This window comes from Protopterus annectens, chromosome 8.part0, assembly GCF_019279795.1.
Source record: "Protopterus annectens isolate FY-2018-M chromosome 8.part0, PAN1.0, whole genome shotgun sequence".
Lineage (NCBI taxonomy): Eukaryota > Metazoa > Chordata > Ceratodontiformes > Protopteridae > Protopterus > Protopterus annectens.
In genome coordinates, this window is record NC_056741.1 from 1,426,296,416 (window position 1) to 1,426,319,411 (window position 22,996).

General features: G+C 38.2%; 1 protein-coding gene across 1 annotated transcript in view; it reads left to right on the forward strand.

The window, feature by feature from the left end:
• Positions 1-22,996, forward strand: part of POU2AF1 (POU class 2 homeobox associating factor 1) — a 191,083-nt gene that overhangs the window by 156,125 nt on the left and 11,962 nt on the right. The window contains exon 3 of the mRNA XM_044079451.1: positions 22,904-22,946. Coding sequence (XP_043935386.1) covers positions 22,904-22,946 — 43 coding nt within the window. The remainder of the gene's footprint in view (positions 1-22,903; positions 22,947-22,996) is intronic.

Here is a 22,996-nt window from a genome sequence, read left to right on the forward strand (position 1 = left end):
GCCCTCTAACCAGGCCATACAAGGGGAAGATAACTGTTAGTTGCTAATCTGGAGCCAGGATCTGCCAAATCATGCAGGCACTCAAGTCGTTATGCCACAGGTACCAGGATGATTACATCATAGTCCATGTAGGAGTGAATGACCTGAGATATATCTGCATGGACTACAAGAAGGGAGACAATATGGAGATTCCAGACTATGTATCTCAGGCTGGTATGACCCAATAACTGGCCAGAATATTACCACCACTGAGGATTATATCACAGTATGGTAAAAAATAATTGACTTCAACAACTGGCAGTGCTTCTATGGTCATTCTATGGGGGTGCAATATTTTTAGCTTGAGATGACATGGTTAACAGACCATATTGCTTTGCCAAGTATGGGCTGCATCTTTGAAATCTAGGCTTTCAAGTACTGGCTAAAACTTTATTTAGCCCAGAATGTCTATTTTAGTTGATACCAAATTGACAAGCCTAACAACATAGCAAAAGCAACTGAAATGAGTCTCAAGGTGTTACTTTTGCTCAATACCAACAGACTAAATAAAAAAAACTACACTACCTCCATGCCTTCCTCACAGTTGCAAATATAGACATCTGTGCAGTTACAGAGACATGGTTTAAAGCATCAGAGAGTATCCTGGCAGTGCAAGGTTCCAGTGCCTTCCACAGTTTTGAACCTGTATTTTCCCACATTATGGCTAAAGGTGGAGGTGTCTCAATAACCATCAGTAACAAGCATACCTCTAGGGTGGTCAAGAGGATGACATGCTGGCTGGAGTTCCACCACTTGCAGATCACCATAGACAAAATGCCACACCATATCTTAGCCAGCTATAGATCACCCTCCATGTCTCAGGAAGCTCACAATGCATACTTGCACAACTGCAGACTCTTACCATCCAACCTAATACCCTGCCCATGGGAGACTTTAATTACCCCTCTGCAAACTGAAAATTCTACACAACCTCAAATTTATATGCATTACAATTCTTGGACTTTGTAAATATATACACCCTTAACGAAATAGTGAATACACACAATACAGGCTCCAAAATATTGGACCACATGGTCAAGAATATGGGAAAACTCTACAATAAGACTGGTGTTACCAAGGTCCTGGGTTGAATGTGACAGTGGGAATTCGACTGACAGACTGAAATTATTTGCCCTCCAGAAAGCTCAGCAGCTCTTGCTCAGAGGTGACCTGTGCCTGACATATAACCTGGGCGACATAAAACCCAGATTTGATGAGTGTAAAACCCAGAAATGAACCAAAATCAGAACCAAAAAGAACCCAAGGGCGGAACCTTACAACTTGACTAAAAAATGAGCGTGCTGGAGGGGAGATTCCAGGAGAGACCCCGAGATGCCCCATGACAACAAAATCGTGTTACATGTGAGGCAGAGCACCTCTGGTCTTGTTCTTCTGGTCTGACCAATGGATGATTGCAGATAGACAGAGATACCATTCAGGGATTACCAGGCGTCTTGACACAGAGGCACACAAAAATGATAGGCATAGTTTTTATTCAAACTAAAGGGTGTGTAAAGCCACATAACTATGGGCTAGGCTTATAAATGCCCTTGGGCAGATAGCCTAGTATGAACCTATGAACCTATGAACCTATGAACACTCCCCCCTAATGTCTTGTCCTCCTTGGTAAGGTCCACCTATAAAGCTGTCTCAATCAAAATCAACTCCATAATCCCATTAAAACCAGTAACAGTTAGGAACTATTCTGAGACAAATTACCTATTATTAAGTGATGGTTTGTCAAAATTCAGTGCCCCTCCAAACCCCAAGAATACAACAGCCTATGCTGAATTGCAATAAGAAATCTGTTCCACCCTAATAATGGCTATATAAATGCTGCTGTACCTACCACAAGTAAGCCCAGAACAAGCCCCAGAAATAAATAGTCCTGGACGTATCCCAAATTAAAAAGGATGTATAACAAAAGGAAAAGAAATATGGCAAAATCAGGAAGGGTAATTCCCATAAAGATAAAAACTTTCTTATCAAAGTAAATAAGCAACTAAGAGGGATAGTTACATCAAAAAAAGCCAACTTTGAGAGTAAGATAGCCTTCGAAGTGAAAGATAACCATAAGGCTTCTTCGGCTATGTCAGATACCTCAAGAGCAGCACACAGCAATGAGCTGAACTGGTGGTTAATGGTGTGACATTGACAGAACCTGGAAATAAAGTGAACCTGTTAGCAGACAAATTCAGCTCCAACTTTATCCCCCTCTCAACCCAAACCCCCAAATTCTCTCAAATATTATCCCTCCAACTATAACTAGGGAGCATGCACTGGCTACACTGACTAAAGACAAAAACACAACCTCAATGGGCCCCAATAACATCCCAATATGCCTCCTGAATAATCTCAAATAAGACTTATCAGGACCCCTTGAGTTATTATTTAACTATAATCTTAAAACAGGCTTTGTGCCACATGAATGGAGGACTAGGATAGTCCCCCCCCCTTCATACAGAGGACCTTCAATAGATCCTGAAAACTACACATCCATGAGTTTGACTAGTCTTATTTGCAAAGCCATGGAAAGAATTATCATGGAAATTGTCCAAACGGACATAGGAGGCCTCCAGATATTGATTTGATCCCACTTTGTCTTTGGCAGAGTAAGGTCATGCTTGCTAAATCTGGTGGATTTCTTTGAAAAGGTCACTAAGGCAATGGATGAGTGGAAAACAGTGTATCCTGCTACCTAGGGCTGGCTAAAGCATCTGATACAATACCCACTCTGGCATTGTCAAAAGAATTACAGAACTCTGCATAAATCCCCTTTATAACAGGCTGGATAGCTAGCTGGCTCAGTGATAGGGCACAGGAGGTCAGAATCAGTGAGGCCTCCTCCACAATGATGCCATCCACCAGTGAACTCCCCAAAGCTCTGTGCTAGACTCACTTCTGTTTGGCAACTACTTCTCTGATGTCAAAGCTACTTGAAAGGCCTCTGGCTAACCAAGTTTACAAATGATTGCAAACTGGGAGCAGTCATTGAAACCTCCCCAAAATGAGAACACCCTTCAGGAAGGTCTAATACAGAGAATCACTTGGTGTTAAAGCCATGGCTCAAAACCCAATACAAAGAAATGCATTATAGTATGTTTTGAGAGGTCTTCCACTCAGCATAACTACATCATCAATAAAACAGTCTTAAAAGTTGATTCACTGTTCAAGGATAGGGCAACTCAGGTTGATAGTAACTTAGCCTTCAACCAACATGTGCCCAAGCTATTAAGAAAATCCTTCTATCTTGCTTAACTTATAGGTAAGGGCACAGCATCTATGTACAGAGATGTCATCATACCACTGTACTCGGCCCCCATCAGACTCATCATAGAGTACAGTGTACCCTTCAGTATGTAACTGTACAGACACATAGAGCAACTGGAACATCCACAAAGGTAACTCACAAAAAAAATAATACAGGAATTAAGCATGATCTAAAATGCCAATCACTTCAAAAGCCATGTCTCTTTACTCAGTATCATACAGACTTCTGAGAGGTGATCTTTGCCTGGCATACATGGCATCCCTGGTCATTGTTTTGATGAACCTACATCTGCAATACAAACAGCATCATAGATGCTAGATGCTAGATTAAAAGACCTAAATTTTGCTTGCAACATAAATAGGATGTGTTGGAGAGGCACATATTTTTCTGCGAGCGTTCACATTCTCTGGTACAGGCTCTTATATATGTGAATCACAGTTCCTTCCTTTCCCTATCCCTGTTTAAGTGCAACTTAGATAAATGGATGGGTAATCAGATAGTCACCCCTGGTCTGGTTCTTATGTCTCTGATGGACAGTAGCAGTCTCTAAATCATCCCATATATAAATCAAATTTATCGGACACATTGGGGTTGCACTGCTAGACTTATAAGGTCTCTAGTGGTCATTAGCCTATTATACACCTATGAACCTGTCTTTTCCCTGGTCTTGTACACACTTCCAAATGGGTGTATGTAGACTTAAGTGACTATAATTTATGTCACTGATTTTTATGTCAGTGAAGTGCTTTTTCCAAAGTACAGATATGTTCTTTCTTTCTTTCTTTCTTTCTTTTTGTTTGTTTCTCAGATACATATGTTCTTTTAAGTTCAATCCAAACAGAAGAATACCCAGTCAACACTGCCGAATCCAAAAAAGTTGCAGTTCTAAAGTTTACTAAACAAGCATAAAAAATGCTAAAAACATCCAAGAGAAAGACAAGTGCTTTCACTCCTATCCAGGTGCTTCTTCAGATCTAATTAGTTACTATACATGTTTGTCGGGTGTGGAGGGCTTGTCACTCTGTAAAAAAAGAATTTTAAAGGGGAAGAGTGATGTTTGAGATTTACTCCTCCTGGATTGTCCTTTTTTCGGTGCACTTGGCATTATAAGTGCCAACATTTCAGTAGGGAGCCATGACACTGCCATGTCAGCTGCTGTGCAAAATACAAACGTAATGATGAAAAATAAAATAACAGATATTATATCATTATTAAACAAAGGATAAAGAAGAGGGAGACCAACAAACATAAGCATATAATTGACACATACACAATGCATAAAGCAGAATACTGAATGTAGACACACTGCTACAACAATGACGCTACATATTGATGCAGTGCAACTAACTGCCAGCATGTACTTTAGAAGTGCCTGCATGCTAGGATGTGCTACCTGGAAAGTGGAGACACTGGTAGCAAATATCCAAATGTGCTGTGGAGCATGTGACAAGGAGTAAAGGAGTGTTTATAGGCAGCAGTTATACCATGGTGATGTTGTGTACCGTTGTCATTCTATAGGTATTCTCTCATCTAAGTTTAGCCTGTATACAACAACAAAAAAAAAAAAACTGCAAAGGTCAAACATACTGATAACCTATATAAATCTATGCTCAAATTCAGAATACCAGGAAATGTGCTACTCATGTACCCTGTACACCTTAAGAAAGACAGCTTAAATATATTAAAAATTGAATGCAATTATAATTACCAAATGAAAAGAAATAATGCACATCCATATGCCTAAAGAGTATCTTTACTCACCTCTAGTACAGAATGCTATTGTCCATATAGGCTTCCAAGCAAGAAGATAAAAAATAGCTAAATTAAGTTATACTCTTAAAAGAAATGCATTTATTACACAGACAACCAATGTGCTGTGCAGACAAGACAGTTATTTGCAATACATCTTGGGTGACCTTATTCTGGCCTCTTCCTACCAGATAAAAAGGTCAGGATAGTACCTCCTCAGGTGAGAGTAGTGGTGCCTGAACTGGTCAGTAGAGTGTAGTATGCCAGTGACATCAGACACTAGTCTGGCAAGACTGTATCAGTCATCCACTTTATACTGGGGACACTCGTAAGAGTCCCTAGTCAGACATTCCTATTGGCCATTATGCAGTAGATAAAGTAATATTTTACTTTTCTTGCAAAACCACTGGAAAGACCTGCCACACTTATTGCCCTTGAAAGCCATGTCCATTCACTAGGTTGGATTCCACAGAACTATAGCAGGCCTTTCACAGTCATGCCTGTTTACCTTTTTAGAATGTTCTTCACACTATAAAGCATCTTGTTAGAGTGAACTGTTGCAGTGTAACAGGTATGTAACACAAAATGATGGTGTGGCAAGGTAGAGCTAAGAAGTGAAAAATGGCAAATGAGTTGAAGGTATATATTGTCACCTCTGAGATCAGTTTTATTTTTTACCACAGCCATTGACTATGAAAGTAGCATAGTCTGTCACAAGTCCCCAAGAAGGTCATTGATATACCCCGCAGTTCTCTTCATCCCTAGCTCCATGTCTGGAATCCACAATGCCAAGGTCCTTTCAAGAAAGCCAACACCCATACATTTGTCTGTGGATGGCACTTAACACTATGGCCCTCCCTACCTTTGTAAATGATAACTGTGCCCTGCTTTCTTTCTCTACTGTTGTTACTTGAGTAGCCTTTGTCTAGTGTGGGTAGTCTATGTATGGAAAACCACAATTTCAGGTGAAGGTTTGCATTCACCACTTTTTAATTTACTGCATACTGCTTTATTCTTGCCCATAGTTATGAACCAGCTACTGCCTCTTAATCATAGCCACTGCATACTACACCTTCCTTTTTCTGGCATAGTCATTACCTGCAGACAGAACCCCCATGGGTTCATCATCAGGCTTCTCATCCTCTGCCTGTTGTGGAACTTCTTTGTCCTAAACACTTATGCCCTGCTGCAAATGTTTTTTGCAAAATTATATAACTTAGCACAGACTATAAATGTTTTAGTCCATGAGGTAGGTTCATACTGCAGTATACATACTCCATATACATGTTCATGCTCCAGATACATTCAGACAGTCAAAGAGGACCTTCATCAAGTCATACCCACATTCAACAATGGCCTGGGTTTAAGACAGAGTATAGTTGTAGCCACTGTCTGCTGTGGTCTGGGGTTTCTGGTAAGAGTTATTGCTAGCTGACCATTGCTACAGAGCATTTCCAACATTGTCAGTAAGACATTCTTGGCTAAAAACACTCCACATGAACCAGTATCTTTAAGGCTGATGCCCGGGATGCCCCACTGTGCCCCTTGGTGGCCACTAAATCATCCGTTGAGTTAGTATTCTGAAAGCCACATATATCTTGGAATTCACAGGGATAGGTACTCCATGCATCCCACAGGCCTGCAAATGAGGGCGACAAATCTCTGCCATTTCCTGCATGGTGATTCTGTCCACATGGTAGCAGTCCACAATTTCAATGTTGTTAAAAGCATGAAATATTAGGCTTGGGTGGATATGACATCACTGCTGAGGGAGATGACTTATGACACCATGAATAGTAGTGGCACACACAGCCTGTTACATTTACATTATTTATAATGCTGAGGGCACCCCATACATCCTTCCATGAGTCACCTTCTGTACCTCTGGGATTTTACTGCAGTCACTAACTCTGAAACTAACACAGTTAGATATACACTTCGGAACTGCACATCCATATAATTTACTCTCATTTGAATTCATGGAGCACTCATTTTAATAATATTGCTCATCACTATCTCAGTGTACAACTATTACTCTTCCCCAGTCATGCTCAGTGTATAGCTGAACCACCTACGTACTGCTCCTGGTCATACATTGTCCAAAATTATTAACGTGATGTGGGAAATGTTTCTGGATCCCAGGGTATGGTTTCCTAAAGATATAACGAGTGCTTATTATGATGCTATGAGACTGGGGTGCAAACTGTGGCAGCTTAAAAAAAAAACATCTGCATGGTTGCACACTTTGATGGGAGGAATCATGTCTAATATTAACTGGACACGTTCTCCTTGGAGAGAGAGAGAGAAAGTGAGAGAGAGATGAAGGCAAACTTTGATGGCATAATCATCTCCAAGGTAAGTAATGATTTAGAAGCAATAAGTGACATCTTGCCCCCTCCTCTCTGTATTACCTCTCACAGTGTAGTTTGGCAGACCCAAGAAGGCCTTACTGATGTATGGCGGACTGGAGTGCAACTTACACATGTACTCTCTATATCCTGAAAGCCTCTGAAATGAAATCCCACCTCTCAAAATCTTTATCAGCATGATCTAATCTCATAGTACACCTTTATCATTACTTATCAGAAGACCTACTCAGACAAGTCATCATACCAGCACATCTAAATAATTAAGGTATCATTGACCTGGCGAAAAACAAGGAAGTGTCCTAGTCATAAGTGAGGCCTACATACACACCATTCACCAGGCTTGGCAAAATAAGGTGAATGGTGAGCTGCTGCTTAGGGCCCAGGATATGGCAGGTATCTAGAGCTGTCCACTCCCTTCACCCCAAATTCATCTACAATATGGTCACTGTTCATATAGGTATGACTGACTTGTCATATACACATATGAATTATATAAAGAATGACATGATACCACTTTCACAGTATATGCCCAAGGCTGAAATAAATCTGTTTTTGAGCGGCATCAAAAATGATGCCCCTAGTAAAACCATAATAGTCTTCTACTACTGAGATCAAGTGTGTGTCAACCTGGAGGGAGATTGTCGGCTGTCCTACCTGCTGTGACAGAGAAGGCCAACACCTTTCACCTCAGAGCTTTGGCATAGCAGGCAGGACCTTGTCTAATTCCCACAGTACCTTTTTTAGTTAGATAAATCAGCTCCATCTACCAACCTAGCCTATCCAATGTCAGTACAGAATAAGGATAGCGCTGCACAATTCTAGAAGCCTAAATAAGAAACTGCCATCATTAGAATCCTTCCTAACTTGATGAAAATATAGACATCTGGGGAATTTCTGAAACACAGTTCTATTGTAGTGATAATAGTTCTTCCCTATCAGGGTGCAATGCTCATCACATGTTCAGACCTTCTACTGTGGGTGCCACTTTAACCGATGGTGGCATGCTAGATACTAACCACAAACTCCTTCACATCCTAGTTGCCAAATAGATACAATGCCACTTCCTGGTCAGCTGAAGCACCACTCATGTCACCCACAGCCCACATGGTGAAGCTAAATAATTTGGAATTCCTTACTATCAAAACAAACACTGTTATGTTTGTAAATTTCAATTATTCACCTAGTAATTGGAATACTTACTGTGCTACATAAAATAAGCTCAATGCAGCCTAGAATTCATTAATGCAAATTACAAAAGCACATTGTATGCTCCCTTATGAAAAGATCACATATATTGGACCTGATCATAAGAAACATATCATCACGATTATGCTCTTTAATTACATCTTCCCTCGTTAAGTGTGATCATTAAAAGTAGTTCTTACTATTAATATCTGACCAAAAATACTCAAGTCTTACCACCTTCACAGATTTCTCTAAAACACATTTATTTCATCTCCATAATGACACAAAGTGTGTCAAGTGAGCCCTTCCCTTGAAGAATCTACAGTAGTTACACTGCTGCTTTCAAAGAGTGGTTCTAGTCTGACCTCAAAATTTGCATCAAGACATTGGTCCCAATCCATAATAAATACATTGCTATGATGGGGTTTAAAGCCTAGAGGAACCCAAGTATGAAGAAGCTCTTATATAAAAGTATAAAAAATGATTTCCCTTAGTAATAAATTGAAAACTCCATACCTCAAAATTAAACTCAAACAGTTAAACATAGAGCTTAAATAAAATCAAATATTAAAAAAAAAGACAAGTATACATTCAAATCTGGCTCTTCTGTCAAAACCTGTCACAGGATCTTCATCAGCTATATCAGGAATCTTAGAAACACCACCTTGCAATGCTCCAAGTTAATACAAAATGTCTCTACCTACATCGCTCTGAAGACAGAGTTGACCAAATATTGGACACAATCACTTCAAACTACCCCCGATCTTCATGTAGCCTAAAGGTAGACCCCTTGATGCCCTTTCCCCAAAACATTACCTCTGAACAAGTCCTAACAGCACAATTACAGGTGAAAATTACTAGTTCAGTGTGGCCAAACAATGTGCCAAGAAGCTTCCTGTCAAATATGAAGCAATGTCTTACTGACCTGCCCCAAATTCTGTTCAATCTTATCCTCATCCATCTTTGCTCCTGAGGCTTGAAGAACTAAGGTGATCATTCCTGGAGAAAGCAGACCCCCCCTTACTGGTCCTGGTTATTATATGCCCATATGCCTCACAAACCTTATCTGTAAGACAATGGACTCTATCATTGTGGACCTCATAAATGTAGACATGGACAGCCAAAAACATTTTAACCCAAATCAGTCTGACTTTTTGAAATGTAAATCCTGTTTGCTTAACATCATTAATTTCCAAAACTGATAAACTCCACACCATAATAAATAAAAGCAACTTAAAAACTAAAACCCACTGACTAGTATGCTGCAAACATTCTTTTATTGAGACAAATACATAAAAAGATATAATAATTAGGTTTTAAAATGTGAAACATTATGGTACACAGAGTTCTGATGAAGTTTAATACAAAATGAAAAACAGTACTTAACTTTTTATGTATTTGTCTCAATAAAGGAATTTTTGCAGCATACCAGTCAGCAGTTGGTAGTTTTTAATCTCATCAATTTGTCTGAAAAAGTCACAGGAGCCTTGGATAAGGGTTATGTTGGTACTCACAGCTTTCTTCAACCTATCCCAGCAAAAGCCTTTGATACCTTACTCGGACATTATATAAAATATCACCAAACTAAACATAAATCTTTATGCAACCTGATGGATAGCAAACTGGATTATGAACACCACAGAGCAACTTTAGAGTTTGGGTGCACTCTCCTTGAAAAAGACTTCTTACAATTAATGTCCCCCAGGGATCAGTAACATGGCCACTTCAGTTTGGTATTTGCTTCTCTGATGTCAATTGAATGCTGATGGTCTGTGCATGACTATGTTTGCCAATGACTGTAAACTTGGAGCCATCATTAACTTCCCTGTGGACAGTTTTTGCAAGTCTAACATGTACAAACAAATGGTGCTATGTCCATGGTCTCAAGCTAAATCTTCAAAAGCATAGTTTTATAACCTCTGGCAAACCAGAATGCCTTGGCATTTCCATATTAATAGCACCCCCCACCCCCCTCCAAAAAAACTGTTATTAGAAAGCAGTGCACACTTTTTGACAATAAGCTTCACTTTGCCATGTAACTATGGGTTGTTAGGAAATCATTATATTTAAAACCACTGATTACTAATGGCATTTCCTATGGGTCTAGTAACGTTATTACACCTCTCTACTTCTCCCTTATAAGGACCATCAATAAATACAATACACACCTTTGGCACGTATTTGTCCAGATCCAACTTGAAAGACTGAGCAGATCTCAACAAAGAAAATCAAGGGCTTGTGTGCCACTACTTAAGCAGAATGTCTTAAAAATCAAGTGCAAAGGTCGAACCTCAATTCGTTAAAATCATTTGTTTCATGTTTGCATGATCTATATACCTGGTTACGCATAGAAGGGGTCTTTTTAAACATTGCAGGCATGATTTTTTTTGTTGAAAATTTAATTTTAGAAAAGACACTTATGTGGCCTCAGTATTTCCATATCACCCGGCATCTATTTACATTAAGGTATAATCCAAGGCAATATATGATGTGTTTTGGGGTGTATGAATAAATGGCATTACTGATTACCTGTAATTCTAAAATATATTTAATTCTTAATTAATAATAATTAAATAAACAGGGGGCAAAATGAATAGCTTTATCACATTGCTTTAATTCACTTGCAAAGTGAATATGACGAAACAGTAATAAAGCCATAGTAACAATCCCCAATTAAAGATTAAATTCAGCGATTTTCCTTAGCATTTCCATTTTTTAGAAATTGTCAGTTTTCACATCCTGCCTACTTTTCTGTGGACTGCTGATGCACTGAAATGTTCAACAATTAACGAATAAACAGTAAAAGTATTTTTTTAAATGTTCCTGCTTGTACACCCTGGTGACTAACTGCTATGGGTCTTTAAGTGAGCAACACTCCTGAATAATTCCCCAGAGTAATTTGAAATAACTGCAGGAATATCCTAGATGCAGAACAAAGTTATCAAAACACATGACACAATGACTTCTTCGGGTGTAGCATCTTAATTGTGTTAGTCGTCAGGTTGTACAAGCGAGATTGTTTAAAAAACATTTTTACTACTTATTTTAAAACTACAGTACATTTCAGCTATTGGCAATACACAGAAATGCATGAAGAATTTGAAAACTGACAATGTTAGAAAAAAAGAAAACTACGGAGGATCTCAGAACGTGATCTTTAAAACTCTTATCCCTCTGCTCATTAGCGACTGTCATCATATTTGTGAAACTGGCAATATTATTATCACCTGTACTAAAGACCTTAAACACCACCATAAAATAAACCAAACCAGCTAGCATAATAGATACCTCACTCAAACGTTTCTCTCCTTTGGAATAATCTGACCCTCCTCCCATATTAAACAAAGTAGCTCCCTTACCATGTTCAAAGGCAACATGCATAAGTGAATGGGCAACCACAAATATAGCCCCATTCATATCCCACAAATCTACATGGAAAAGGGGAGTAAGTGGTGGGAATTGTGGTTAAGCTACAAATGATCTTCCCAATCAAGTGCCTAGTAACAACCTAAGAAGTTAAGGATTTATGCAACTATGTATTTTGAGGGAGTAAGGGAATTAACCAATGTAATACTGACATTATTGTGGGCAACATTAATGGAGAAGTAATTGCTTGTACAGGTTTTGAAGATGTTTCAACAATAGTACTTTAATTAGCTCTAAAGGCTTTGCTTTTAAAGGGAAAACAAGCTGACTGACAGTCTGTACTTGACCTTGCCAAAGCTATACATATAACGGCTAAGACTCCTGGAAATGTATGTACTGGAGAAAATAAGAGACAGGAAAGCTAAGCTGTTGGTGTATTATATCCTCAATGTGAAAAGCTGATGTTACTATGCAGAACTGAATGAAAAAGACATAATCTCAAGGAGAAATAGCTCAAGGAGGAACATTTAATAATTGTATCATGAAAATATAATTTTGCAGAAAAGGTAGTAGATCCTGAATGAACTTTTTGTATGTGTTTCAAGAGGCTGGAAAAAGAAACTGTTAAGGAAGGAGCAGATAAAATAATTTTTTCAACATATTTGAATTAATGTAAACTTGAAGATGTATGTGATATTTTAGTTGCCTCTGGAAATTCCTCCATAATTCTTCTGTTGGCATCTATGAAAGTTAATATGCAAATCTATTTGTACTGACCTGATACAAATTATTAAAGGTAAAGTTTTATTCATTTATTTATTTTTAAGCAGGCCAAAGCAGGACAGCAAGGGTCTGAGTTCAGAGTTTTGTGAGCTTCTGTTTGTATACTGTTTTATATTGCCTCTTCCCCTATGAATGACTGATGCATAATTTTTCACAAAAAAAATTGCTTAATCAAAACTGATTCCTCATACAACCCACCTACAGACTTGAATGCAGTTTATCTCTCAGAGGGAAGTCCCTCCTTACCCCTCAGATTTCTAAATTCCACCATCATACACCATGAAAGAAAGAAGAAACTCCCTTCTAAAGCACATGCCAGTCTCGGACAAGCAGCAGTTCCATTGTGTTTAACACTCTTGCTTTTGATCTATATTAAAAGATTATTGTGACTGGATATGTCTTGTCAGCTAAAAGATAATCCAGAACTGTAACTATGGTGCAGCAAAGGGGATGGCTATCCTGGGACCAAGCTATTAGAACCTGTCATTCGGTGCCAATCAAGCACAAGTGCAGAACAGGTATTTATTTATACTAAGCTAGAAGAATATTGTGTCCTCTTACGTAAATGATGATATGCCAATACTACATATATGCTTCAAACTTACTGTATGTCAGTGTCCACTAGCAATTGCAGCAGGGTAATTGGTATATTTGTAGCTCTCTTTAATTTAGGGTAGATTTCAGCAGGGTAATTGGTATATTTGTAGCTCTCTTTAATTTAGAGTAGATAACACCAACCAGTGCAGGAACTACCCAGGACACCAGATGAATAAGCTATTGCTATGAGGCAGTCAGCTCCTTGATTACCAGTAGGGAGAACTCCATTTTCGGTTAATCTTGTATTGAATGAGAGAAAGCTTGTAAAAAATAAGGTTCACCTTGGTGAAATAACAGCGAGATATTATAGTGGATCACGAAATGGAAAAAACAAGTTACTGGCCCTAGAGGATTTCACTTCTCAAATAAGGTCACCAGGGTTAACACCTGCCTCCCTTTATGCTGGACAGCCGTAATTAGTGTGAATGCACCAGGAGGGGAGGGGGATGGATAGCAAATGTCCTTAAAGTTAGGAGAAAAACTATTTTCTAAGTTTGCTTTAGCAGTTGCACAAAACACTTTGTTTTTGAAAAACTGCAATATAATATGAAACAACAAAAAACACTGAAATTCTATGAGTGGCCTTTTGTTTTGGCACTAAAGTGAATTGCAGTCATTCACACAATTGTGAGTACAGTTTGTCCTGCAAAAGTTCAAGTTTGCATAAAAAATGCCCCACTTAGTAACTCTGAAAATGGGGCAACTTATCATAAGGATCAACAATAGTATGGTAACAGTAAAATGGTTGCTTTTTGGATATGGTTCTATACTTAATCTAATAGTGTTTAAATTCTCTACACATGCTGGTTGATTTAAAAAAAAAAAAAAGGCAGTGCCTGGCCCACATTATTACTCTCTGATTATGCCACTAATACTGAAGTATTTTGCACATCATGTTCCAGGTGGTTTTATGCTGAACACAGCTGAACGTTTAATAACTGACAGTTGAAGAACTCTGTTGCTCTGATCACATAATTCCCTGAGGGATCGGCAGGTTGCCTATGCAAATTAATGGACCCATCCAAGTTACAGAGAGCCTTAAGGACTTTCTCCAGTACAGACCTGTCAACTGTTTGTTTGGATACAAAGAAAATTACTTTCACGTGAAAATACTCATTTCATTTGGCTATTTAAGCTCAGAACGTTTTACATGTTTAATTCCAGAGCTTTCTTTGTTTATCATTTTATTATTGTTGTTCATACCAGAAGTATCAGAATCACTCTACGTGAAAAATATTCAATACACTTTGAATTATTTTATATATTTTCTGTGATTTCCTATTTTTTCAGGGTCCTTTCTACGTGGAATCCTATGCTTACACTGATCCTCCCAAATAAGTGTTTGCTCAGACATGTTTCCCATTGGCTTAGTGAATATGAAATTCTAAGCACATATTCTAAATCTTATTTTTTTTTTTAACTTCTATAACCTGAATGTTCTAGTTGGCTGTGGTCATTTGGCAACAGCAATCATTTGTATTTACCATATATTGCTAACTACAAATAAGTTTCAACCTCCAGTAATGAATTAATTTTACCTGAATTATGTAAAGAAATGCATAACTTAAAAGTCTTTCATTTTTTTAGTTATTTTCTTAGGTGAAGTTACTATGCAGACAACAAAGATCAAATTCAAATGATACATAAATATGTTTTACATTCCTTTGCAGCTAGATCACTGTTTGATAGCTAATTTGTGACAACATAAAGCTATGCCAATACCATAAGGCAGTCTGTTATTATTTGTAGCAACACTAAGTTTGCAGGAAATAAAAAGGAGAGTTAGGAATAAAAGGGTAGCTTGCCGATAAAATAAGCATTCATTATATAGTATTATCTAAACTGCCAAACTTTACAGAGCAGGAGAACTGAATCTATATTAGTAGTACATAGAGTGATGAGGAGAATATGAATATTTCATTAAAGAATTCTTACTGGTTGAAATTAAAATTGCACTATAGTTATGATGTCATTATTCACTCACGATACACACACATAAAAGCTGTAAATTTGATAGGATCTGCCTCCTATCGGTATACTGGGATGGGCTTAAACAGTAAGCAGAAAATGAATGACAAATGAATAATGAATCTTGTAAAGCAATCAGTAATGGTCAGGAACACAGGAATATATGTTATTGTATTTCTTACTGCATGTTTGACTCCCCATAGCTGACCATCAGCTGCTCTTAGGGCCTCTCCTTGACCACTGGATGCTCCAAACCTGACTTAGCCTCCACCAGAATAACATTGACCCATATTTGGTATACAGCAGGAGGTTCCTGAGACAACATCATACTCTATACACACTCATCCCATCTCAGAGAAAGCCATGAAAAGGGCAATTTTGCCATATATATTCTCACCTCCTTGTGTGACTCAGCTGTTGCACTGCCCCCATGGACAATACCACCCAGATATCTTTGGCCTATACCACAGATCAGCTGCAAAGGTATGTCAGCACGTGCACATCTGGCCTCCATCGTCAAGCACACTATTCAAAATCAGGTAGTAGGGGCCATAATTAGCACTTTAACATCTCTATGCAGGCATATACATTTTATTTAGGCTATATTCACACTGTAATAGCAACATGACATAACATGAGAGGATTTTGCTATATCCCCTTTAAAACATGGATGGTCCTGAAATTTAGCAGAAAGCCTTAATGAATTATATCATTGTGTTTACCAAGGGAATCTGTCCGTACCTATATTAGCAAACACTAAGTGAGTTGATGATAAATAATGCCAATAAATGATATACATGACATTTTCAGGAAATTTTATTTAAACATTTTTTCCAAGACTCCATTAGTTTCTTTTAATGCACAGTAACAAAATACATTATAAGTAAGTATCCAGTTTGATAATTTCTAGTTAATACTGCCACCTTTTATTTCATCTTTCCTGGTTTGCACAACATTTTCAAGGTATGCACACCTGTTTTACAATACACACATGAGAATAAACATAATTGCACTTTCCATATTCAGAGGTTATTACCTGCAAAAGTGAAGAAAAAAGCTCAAACTAAAAGTAGCTAGGTAAAGTTCAAGGGTTACTGTATATCCTATGACATCAAAATTTTAAGATATACTGAGAAATTGTATGTATTATAAAGGAATGCACTTTCATTAGATCTACTTCATTCTTTCCTCTTTTCTGTCAACACAATCACTACATGACCTCTGAGAAGATATCATCCAGAGAAACTTCCTTTGGTAATCTAGTTGCATTCTTGCTTTCATCCTTCAAAATGTATGATCATTATCAGAATGTATGACATGCTAGGCCTTTTCTTGACTAATTTGAAGGCCAAGAGAGAGAGGTTACAGCCTGGAAAGCAATAGTGTTATTTGGGACATAGACATGCATGCAAAGGTAGAAAGGTCAACCCCTGCACATTTTCCGCAGGTCATGTTCATTAAGAATGTTCTAAAATTAAATCAAGTTGAAACTGGAAGTACAGGACCTTGATGTACCTTTCATACACAAGTGCAAGAACAACATATGTATTTATCAAAATAGGATGAAGAAAATATAGTGACTATCTCAAAGAAGGGAAATGATTATTCCATATAAAAAGTTAGTCTGTACTAGGAACAGAACAGGAATCAGAATCAGACTTTCTTCATAGATTCCTAGCTGTGACCTGATATCTGACTCTGCACTGATATGAATATTGAAATAAACTCTGGTTCTTCTGATTAACAAGTGTAAAGACAGTCTTGTTATCAGGCATCAGTCACAAGTCTTGGCATTTCTATTTAGTCAACATCCAATGGGCACCCATTCAGTCATATAGTCACAAGTGGCATTTTCAATGGAGGGTCTACTAGTAGGGTTTGGATGCTAGTAGCTCACAACATATTTGATCACTGCCAATTGCTTGATAAACCAAGTGCTTGAACTCTGACTAGCCCAATCTCACATGACTACTTAGCCCTCCCAACATCTGATCATATAACAATGTATAGAACTACCAGAGTCCTACCTCTAATCCTAAGACTTTCACCCAGTTCCAAACCTGAATCCTCCCTACCTTGCTGTAAAACTCCAAACCCCCACTCTAAACCTAAATTCCATGACTATTTCCTAAACATGAAACTCCCTGCCTGCTTTACTCCCTTGCTATTCCTTAATTCAAAACTCCCTTTGCGCTCCCTAACCCTAAAATTAATCTCATACTCCTTAACCCTAAATCCCCTACAAAACTGATGCCTAAACCTATATTTCTCCTCCCTCCCTCTTCCTCCCCAGCTGTTTGCCTGAACTCATATTTGAGTTCTTCTGCGAGCAGCAACCCACATGAGCTACAAGATGCTTGATTTCCTGGCTTTGGGACAGTGGTCTTCAAGTGTTTGGGACTCAAGCATTTGTATTAGAATCCCCTATGGAAGTTTTTATCTTATCTATCACTCTGTTATGCTAGGTGTGAAATAGACATGGCTAAACCTATTTTATTCCCATGACCTCTGGAATCTTAGACACTTAAACATTTTCAAGAAATATGTGCTGAGGTGATTGAGTTTGTCAGACAAGTATTTCGGGTCACACCCATATATTAACGTAACTATATACAAGATCTTGAACCTTGCTGTGGCAATGTTCAGATAACTAGTGTTCATTGGTCTGTCCCTGATCCACCCACCTACAGTCTCCATGTTTGAAACTGTACCCTTAGCTATTTTCATACAATCATTTTTGATGTTTTTCTCCACTATTGTCTACTGATAATTAACTTGCCTCTCTGCAAACTAGCCTATCCATTCTTCTTCTGCAAGAGCCAACCAGGTGCGGCTATCATTTTGACAGCCCTTGGAAAGTTTCCATATATGTCCCTAATTCTACAGTGCATGTCCATTAACATATCCAGCGTTCGGTTTATAAAGGGCATCAATCAGAGTGTGCCACTCACTTCTTTGAATAACATAATACACCTCTTGAAGCCGGCACTCTAATAGGGTCTGACATTCTATATCTATAGGGGATTAAATCACAGGAACATGCACCTTCCCATGTACTCCCACACCTTGCCCCTGAGAAGAGGTGAGCAAATCACATCACTCCTCCCTTCCCTCATTAGATCCAACAGGCACCCAAGCCATTAATCAAATTATAGCTGCCTGCACTGCAGACAAGGGTTTATCCATGTATGCCAAGAAAGCTGGCAAAAGTTAAACATATTTTAGAAGTGTCACTCTGAAATGACTATCAGCAGAAGTGAAGTCCCATAGGCAAGCATGCAGTGAGCTTAGACTCAATCAGTTTGCAAGTGAAACTATGTTGTTGAAGACTATGTCCAGTCAGCTCTGCTTGACTAACCAGGCTCTGAAGAACTTGCCCATACGGGATATTTGTAACTTACCTGTAAACCCATCCATTAGTAAATACTTGTCTATACCTGATAAATGGACAAGAAAGGACCAAGGAAACCAGCATCCACCATAGAGGTATATCATTTCTAAAAGACTCTTGGCTTCTTAAATATTCTAGAATTTATGCTTCAAAGAAAAGATATTCATTGAGCCTTGTTTCCATGTAGGGGAATAAGAAAAATCAGTCATCTTGACCAAAGAATGAATTTACCTAGGAGTGAAAAATATGTTTTTTATTTTTCTATATATGGGTTCGGCTGAAAGGATAGTCTCCTTTTTAATTCTCATTTTGTGGTTGTACAACAAAGAATATTTTACTGTGTGTGTGTGTGTGTGTGTGTGTGTGTGTGTGTGTGTGTGTGTGTGTGTGTGTGTGTGTGTGTGTGTGTGTGTGTGCATGCATGCGCGTGTGTGTTTGAGTGTGTGAGAGAGAAAGAGAGAGAGGCATCCAATTTTTTGTGCAATGCTGTAACTAGTTGGAAACTGACCTGTTTTACCTGACAGAGATCATAACATTAATAAAAACAGATTATATATTTACGCCTATGTTCAAATGTTGGTAACCTGAACTGTTCTTGGTATGGTGCTATCCCTTCAATTTATAAACAACCTTACCAACAACTGCAAGGATTCCATGTCTTTAATTAATGAGAGGACTTATGTTCTCTTGTCCTAAGTCCCTTGTCAAATGGATGCAGATTTACTGAGGTCTGGCTTCAGTAGCAAGTACAATAACCACTCACACATTGTAAGAAAACTTGAAAACAATGTTCATGATTTTGGCATCTGATAAGCAGATGACCCCACTCTAAACTGTACTGCTAAAAAATAGATGTATGTAAAGAAGTTTTGAAATATGTTAAGACTTGATCGGCTCTAATTGTTAATGGAAGGGCATTCCACGCTCTGGCAATAGCACACGAATATAGAAGTTAACCAGCAGATAGCTTAGTTTTGTGGACCTTCAGATTTAAGAGATCTTTTGGGAAGACAGTTGCTAAATAATGAGCTAAGGTTAGGACAAAGTCAAGATTTATAGATTATTTGATGCACAATTGTCAGTTGGAGGTAAGTGAGATAATGAAGGAGTTTGAGACAGTTAAGGGAGTATAGGGATTCCCACTGGCGGGTGGAATATCTAGACAGGATTGAAGGTTAGTGAGTAATGGGGCATCATAGATGAGACAGGGTAGTAAGTAAGCGGTAGCAGGGCTTTGTCTAGTGGATGAGTTAAGAAAGCGTTTGCTGCAATAGAGGATGCCTAGTTTATGGTGTGATTTGTTAATGTTATGTTGTATGTGTAAGTGAAACTTTAGATGTTCATCTATTATTACTCCCAGTAATTTGGTGTGAGTAATGACTTTGATTATTGTGTTGTTTTGAGATTATGTGGTGAACTGGGTTTTGTTTAAGGCAGATTTTTTTCTTTTTTGTGAAAATGAGTAGCTTGGTATTGTGGGTAATAAGTGCGGGTTGATTGTTACAGAGCTAGGTTTCAATGGAGGTAAGATCTAGCTGAGTGATTTATTGCAGGTAATTGTTGTGAAGTGACTGGCTGGTTTAGGAAGAGTGGGAAGTGTTAGGTGTTATAAGTTTAGGAGTAGGGTAGGGGAGTGGAGTGAGCCTGAGCAAAGCGAGGGTAATTGGAGTGTACTGGACCCATTCACAGCTGCCTGATGTACTGCAAGAAAACAATCAGCAAGTATTGCAGCATAACCAAGTGTTTGCTTCTGCTGTATATATAAACAGCGTGTGGGTGATTGGTTCAAAGGAGAGGGAATAGTGGGAGACTAAGCATTAAATGCATAGTGCATATGATAAAATAAACAGCTGAATAAGGACAGAGTGCAATTAGCAAAGTTGAAGATCAGAAGGGCTAAAACAAGTTAGGTGGAGTAAAAGTTTTGATATAAATATTTAAGGTTTTTGTGACTGAAAAATATTAGGACATAGTCACATTTTTCACTTTCTTTGCATCTGTATTACTCAAGCTGTGGAATGTGGAAAATGTGTATCCATTATCCATTATCAAAGCCAGGAATTCCATTTAAATTGCTAACTCATCCTTCAATCTTCAGATAGCTTCACTTTCTAAATGTATTCAATCTGACGTCATATTTGGGTAATGTAGGTCCATGACCATAAAAAAAGTCCACAAAAAACTAGGAGCGTTATACAGAAATGAGCAATTTCTCACCAAAGCAGCAAAGATTTCAATAGCAAATTCCCACCTTATCTCCACCCTACTTTATGCCTCTCCAATATATACCAACCTAAGGCAATGTGATCTAAACAAGCTAGAGACCTGCTACAACAAAATTGCCAAATTCACCACAGGGGCATCCTACCATAGTCACCACTATCTCTCACTTGCTGAACTGGGCTGGCTTGAACTCCCTCACCTCTTTCAGTGGTATCAACTCTCACTCGCCCACAAACTAGTAAACCATCCACTAAATGTCCCATCCCTCCAGAATCTACTCCAACCCTATCGCACCACCAGACCACTAAGATCCAGCAACAAAAATCACTTGCAGATCACTAAAGCCAATAACTCTGCTGATGAAGCACTATTCTCTTGCGCCATAGCCAAATTATGGAACTCACTCCTACCCACAATTACCTCCATACCATCATGCACCCACTTCAAAACTTTACTAAAAGCGCACCTAAAAACATGCTGGCTATGCCCTTGCAACACCCACTCTAATATCATCCACCCCATCCAACCACTACCTTTCTCTCCACTCGACTAACTGCCTTGATTATAGCAGGCTCAGATGCTCATAAGCCTAGTACTTATTATACAGCAGGAACTTCTCATTGTAACATTTGTTAATGTCTGTTATGTACTTCACAGATAAAGATTCTAGTTGTCTACTGATGTACTATGTTCTTCATCTGTAAATATGTTGTAAGTAATTGCTATCTTAAATTGTTAATCGCTATGTAATCCAATGTAACTACTGTCTGTTTATTTTACTGTGGAGCTTTTCTCCCCAGGCCTCCGCTGAAAATGGACCTACGTCCAGTCGGACACTCCCGGTCAACAAATTTAAATAAATAAATAAAAATAAATAAAATACAAGACAATTCTTCAGACCTTCTGCATTTATGATGACTATCTCCATTCAAATACAACACAAAAGGAATCCACTGCAGTAGACTGTGTTTGATAGCAGTCCAACAAGTAACTCAAAAAATGAACAACAGAAACGTTCTGGGATTTATTAAAACAAATAATCACTTCTGAATAGCAAAACTTTCAGGTTTCCCCTTCTTCAGTGCTTCTCAGTTCTTCGCACTGAAGAAGGGGAAATCCAAAAGTTTTTTATTTGGAAGTGATTATTTATTTTAATAAATCCCAGAACATTTCTGTTGTTAATTTTTTGAGTTACTTGAATTTCTCCATTTCCCAGTCTTGTGTGACTACAGTTGGTACATATAATTTCAGGAGGCCCTCACATTGAGGCTGTATCATGGCTTGCCTCATGCAAATAGCTCTTGTTTTTAGCTGCCCCACTTCTTTCCATATTATGGGCAGCTTTTTAGGTTGTACAACTGAGCATTTTTGTTTTGAGATTTCATAGTAAACTGTGTGTGTGTGTGTGTGTGTGTGTGTGTGTGTGTGTGTGTGTGTGTGTGTGTGTGTGTGTGTGCACACATGTGTATTTTACACTTATACTTTTTTTAGATATATATCTTGATTCATTATGAATTTTGTGTTGTACTGGGTGTTTATTTATGTAAAAGTTCATGTGCTCTTTGCTTATTACTTAGATCACTAGATAACTTTATGTGCTCTTTGCTTATTACTTAGATCACTGAATTAATCTAGTTATGATGGAGACCTAGCTGACTACTCCATGTGATCTAATTCTGGGTATCTGTATAAACAGATTCCTTTATATGATTTTACAAAGATGCTTTTGGCAAGTGCTTCAAATAACTCAAACTAACAATGCCTTATGTTCGTGCTTATTTGATAAGATTGCAGCTCCAGTAATTTACCCCAAGATGGTGAGTTTGGAATAGTTTGCTAGTTCTTTTAGTAACACTTTTATAAAAGTAGGGGGCTAACTGTAGTTGCATATATGCAGTGAAAATATTTCAGAAAAATATATTGTGTCTTAACTTAACTGGATTATTTCTTATCATTCAACAGGTTGTTTTGCCTCATGCCACACTGTCGCCATATACACCTACTGGTAATAACCTCATTTTTTAACTGTAATAACTACTGCATTCATATACTGAC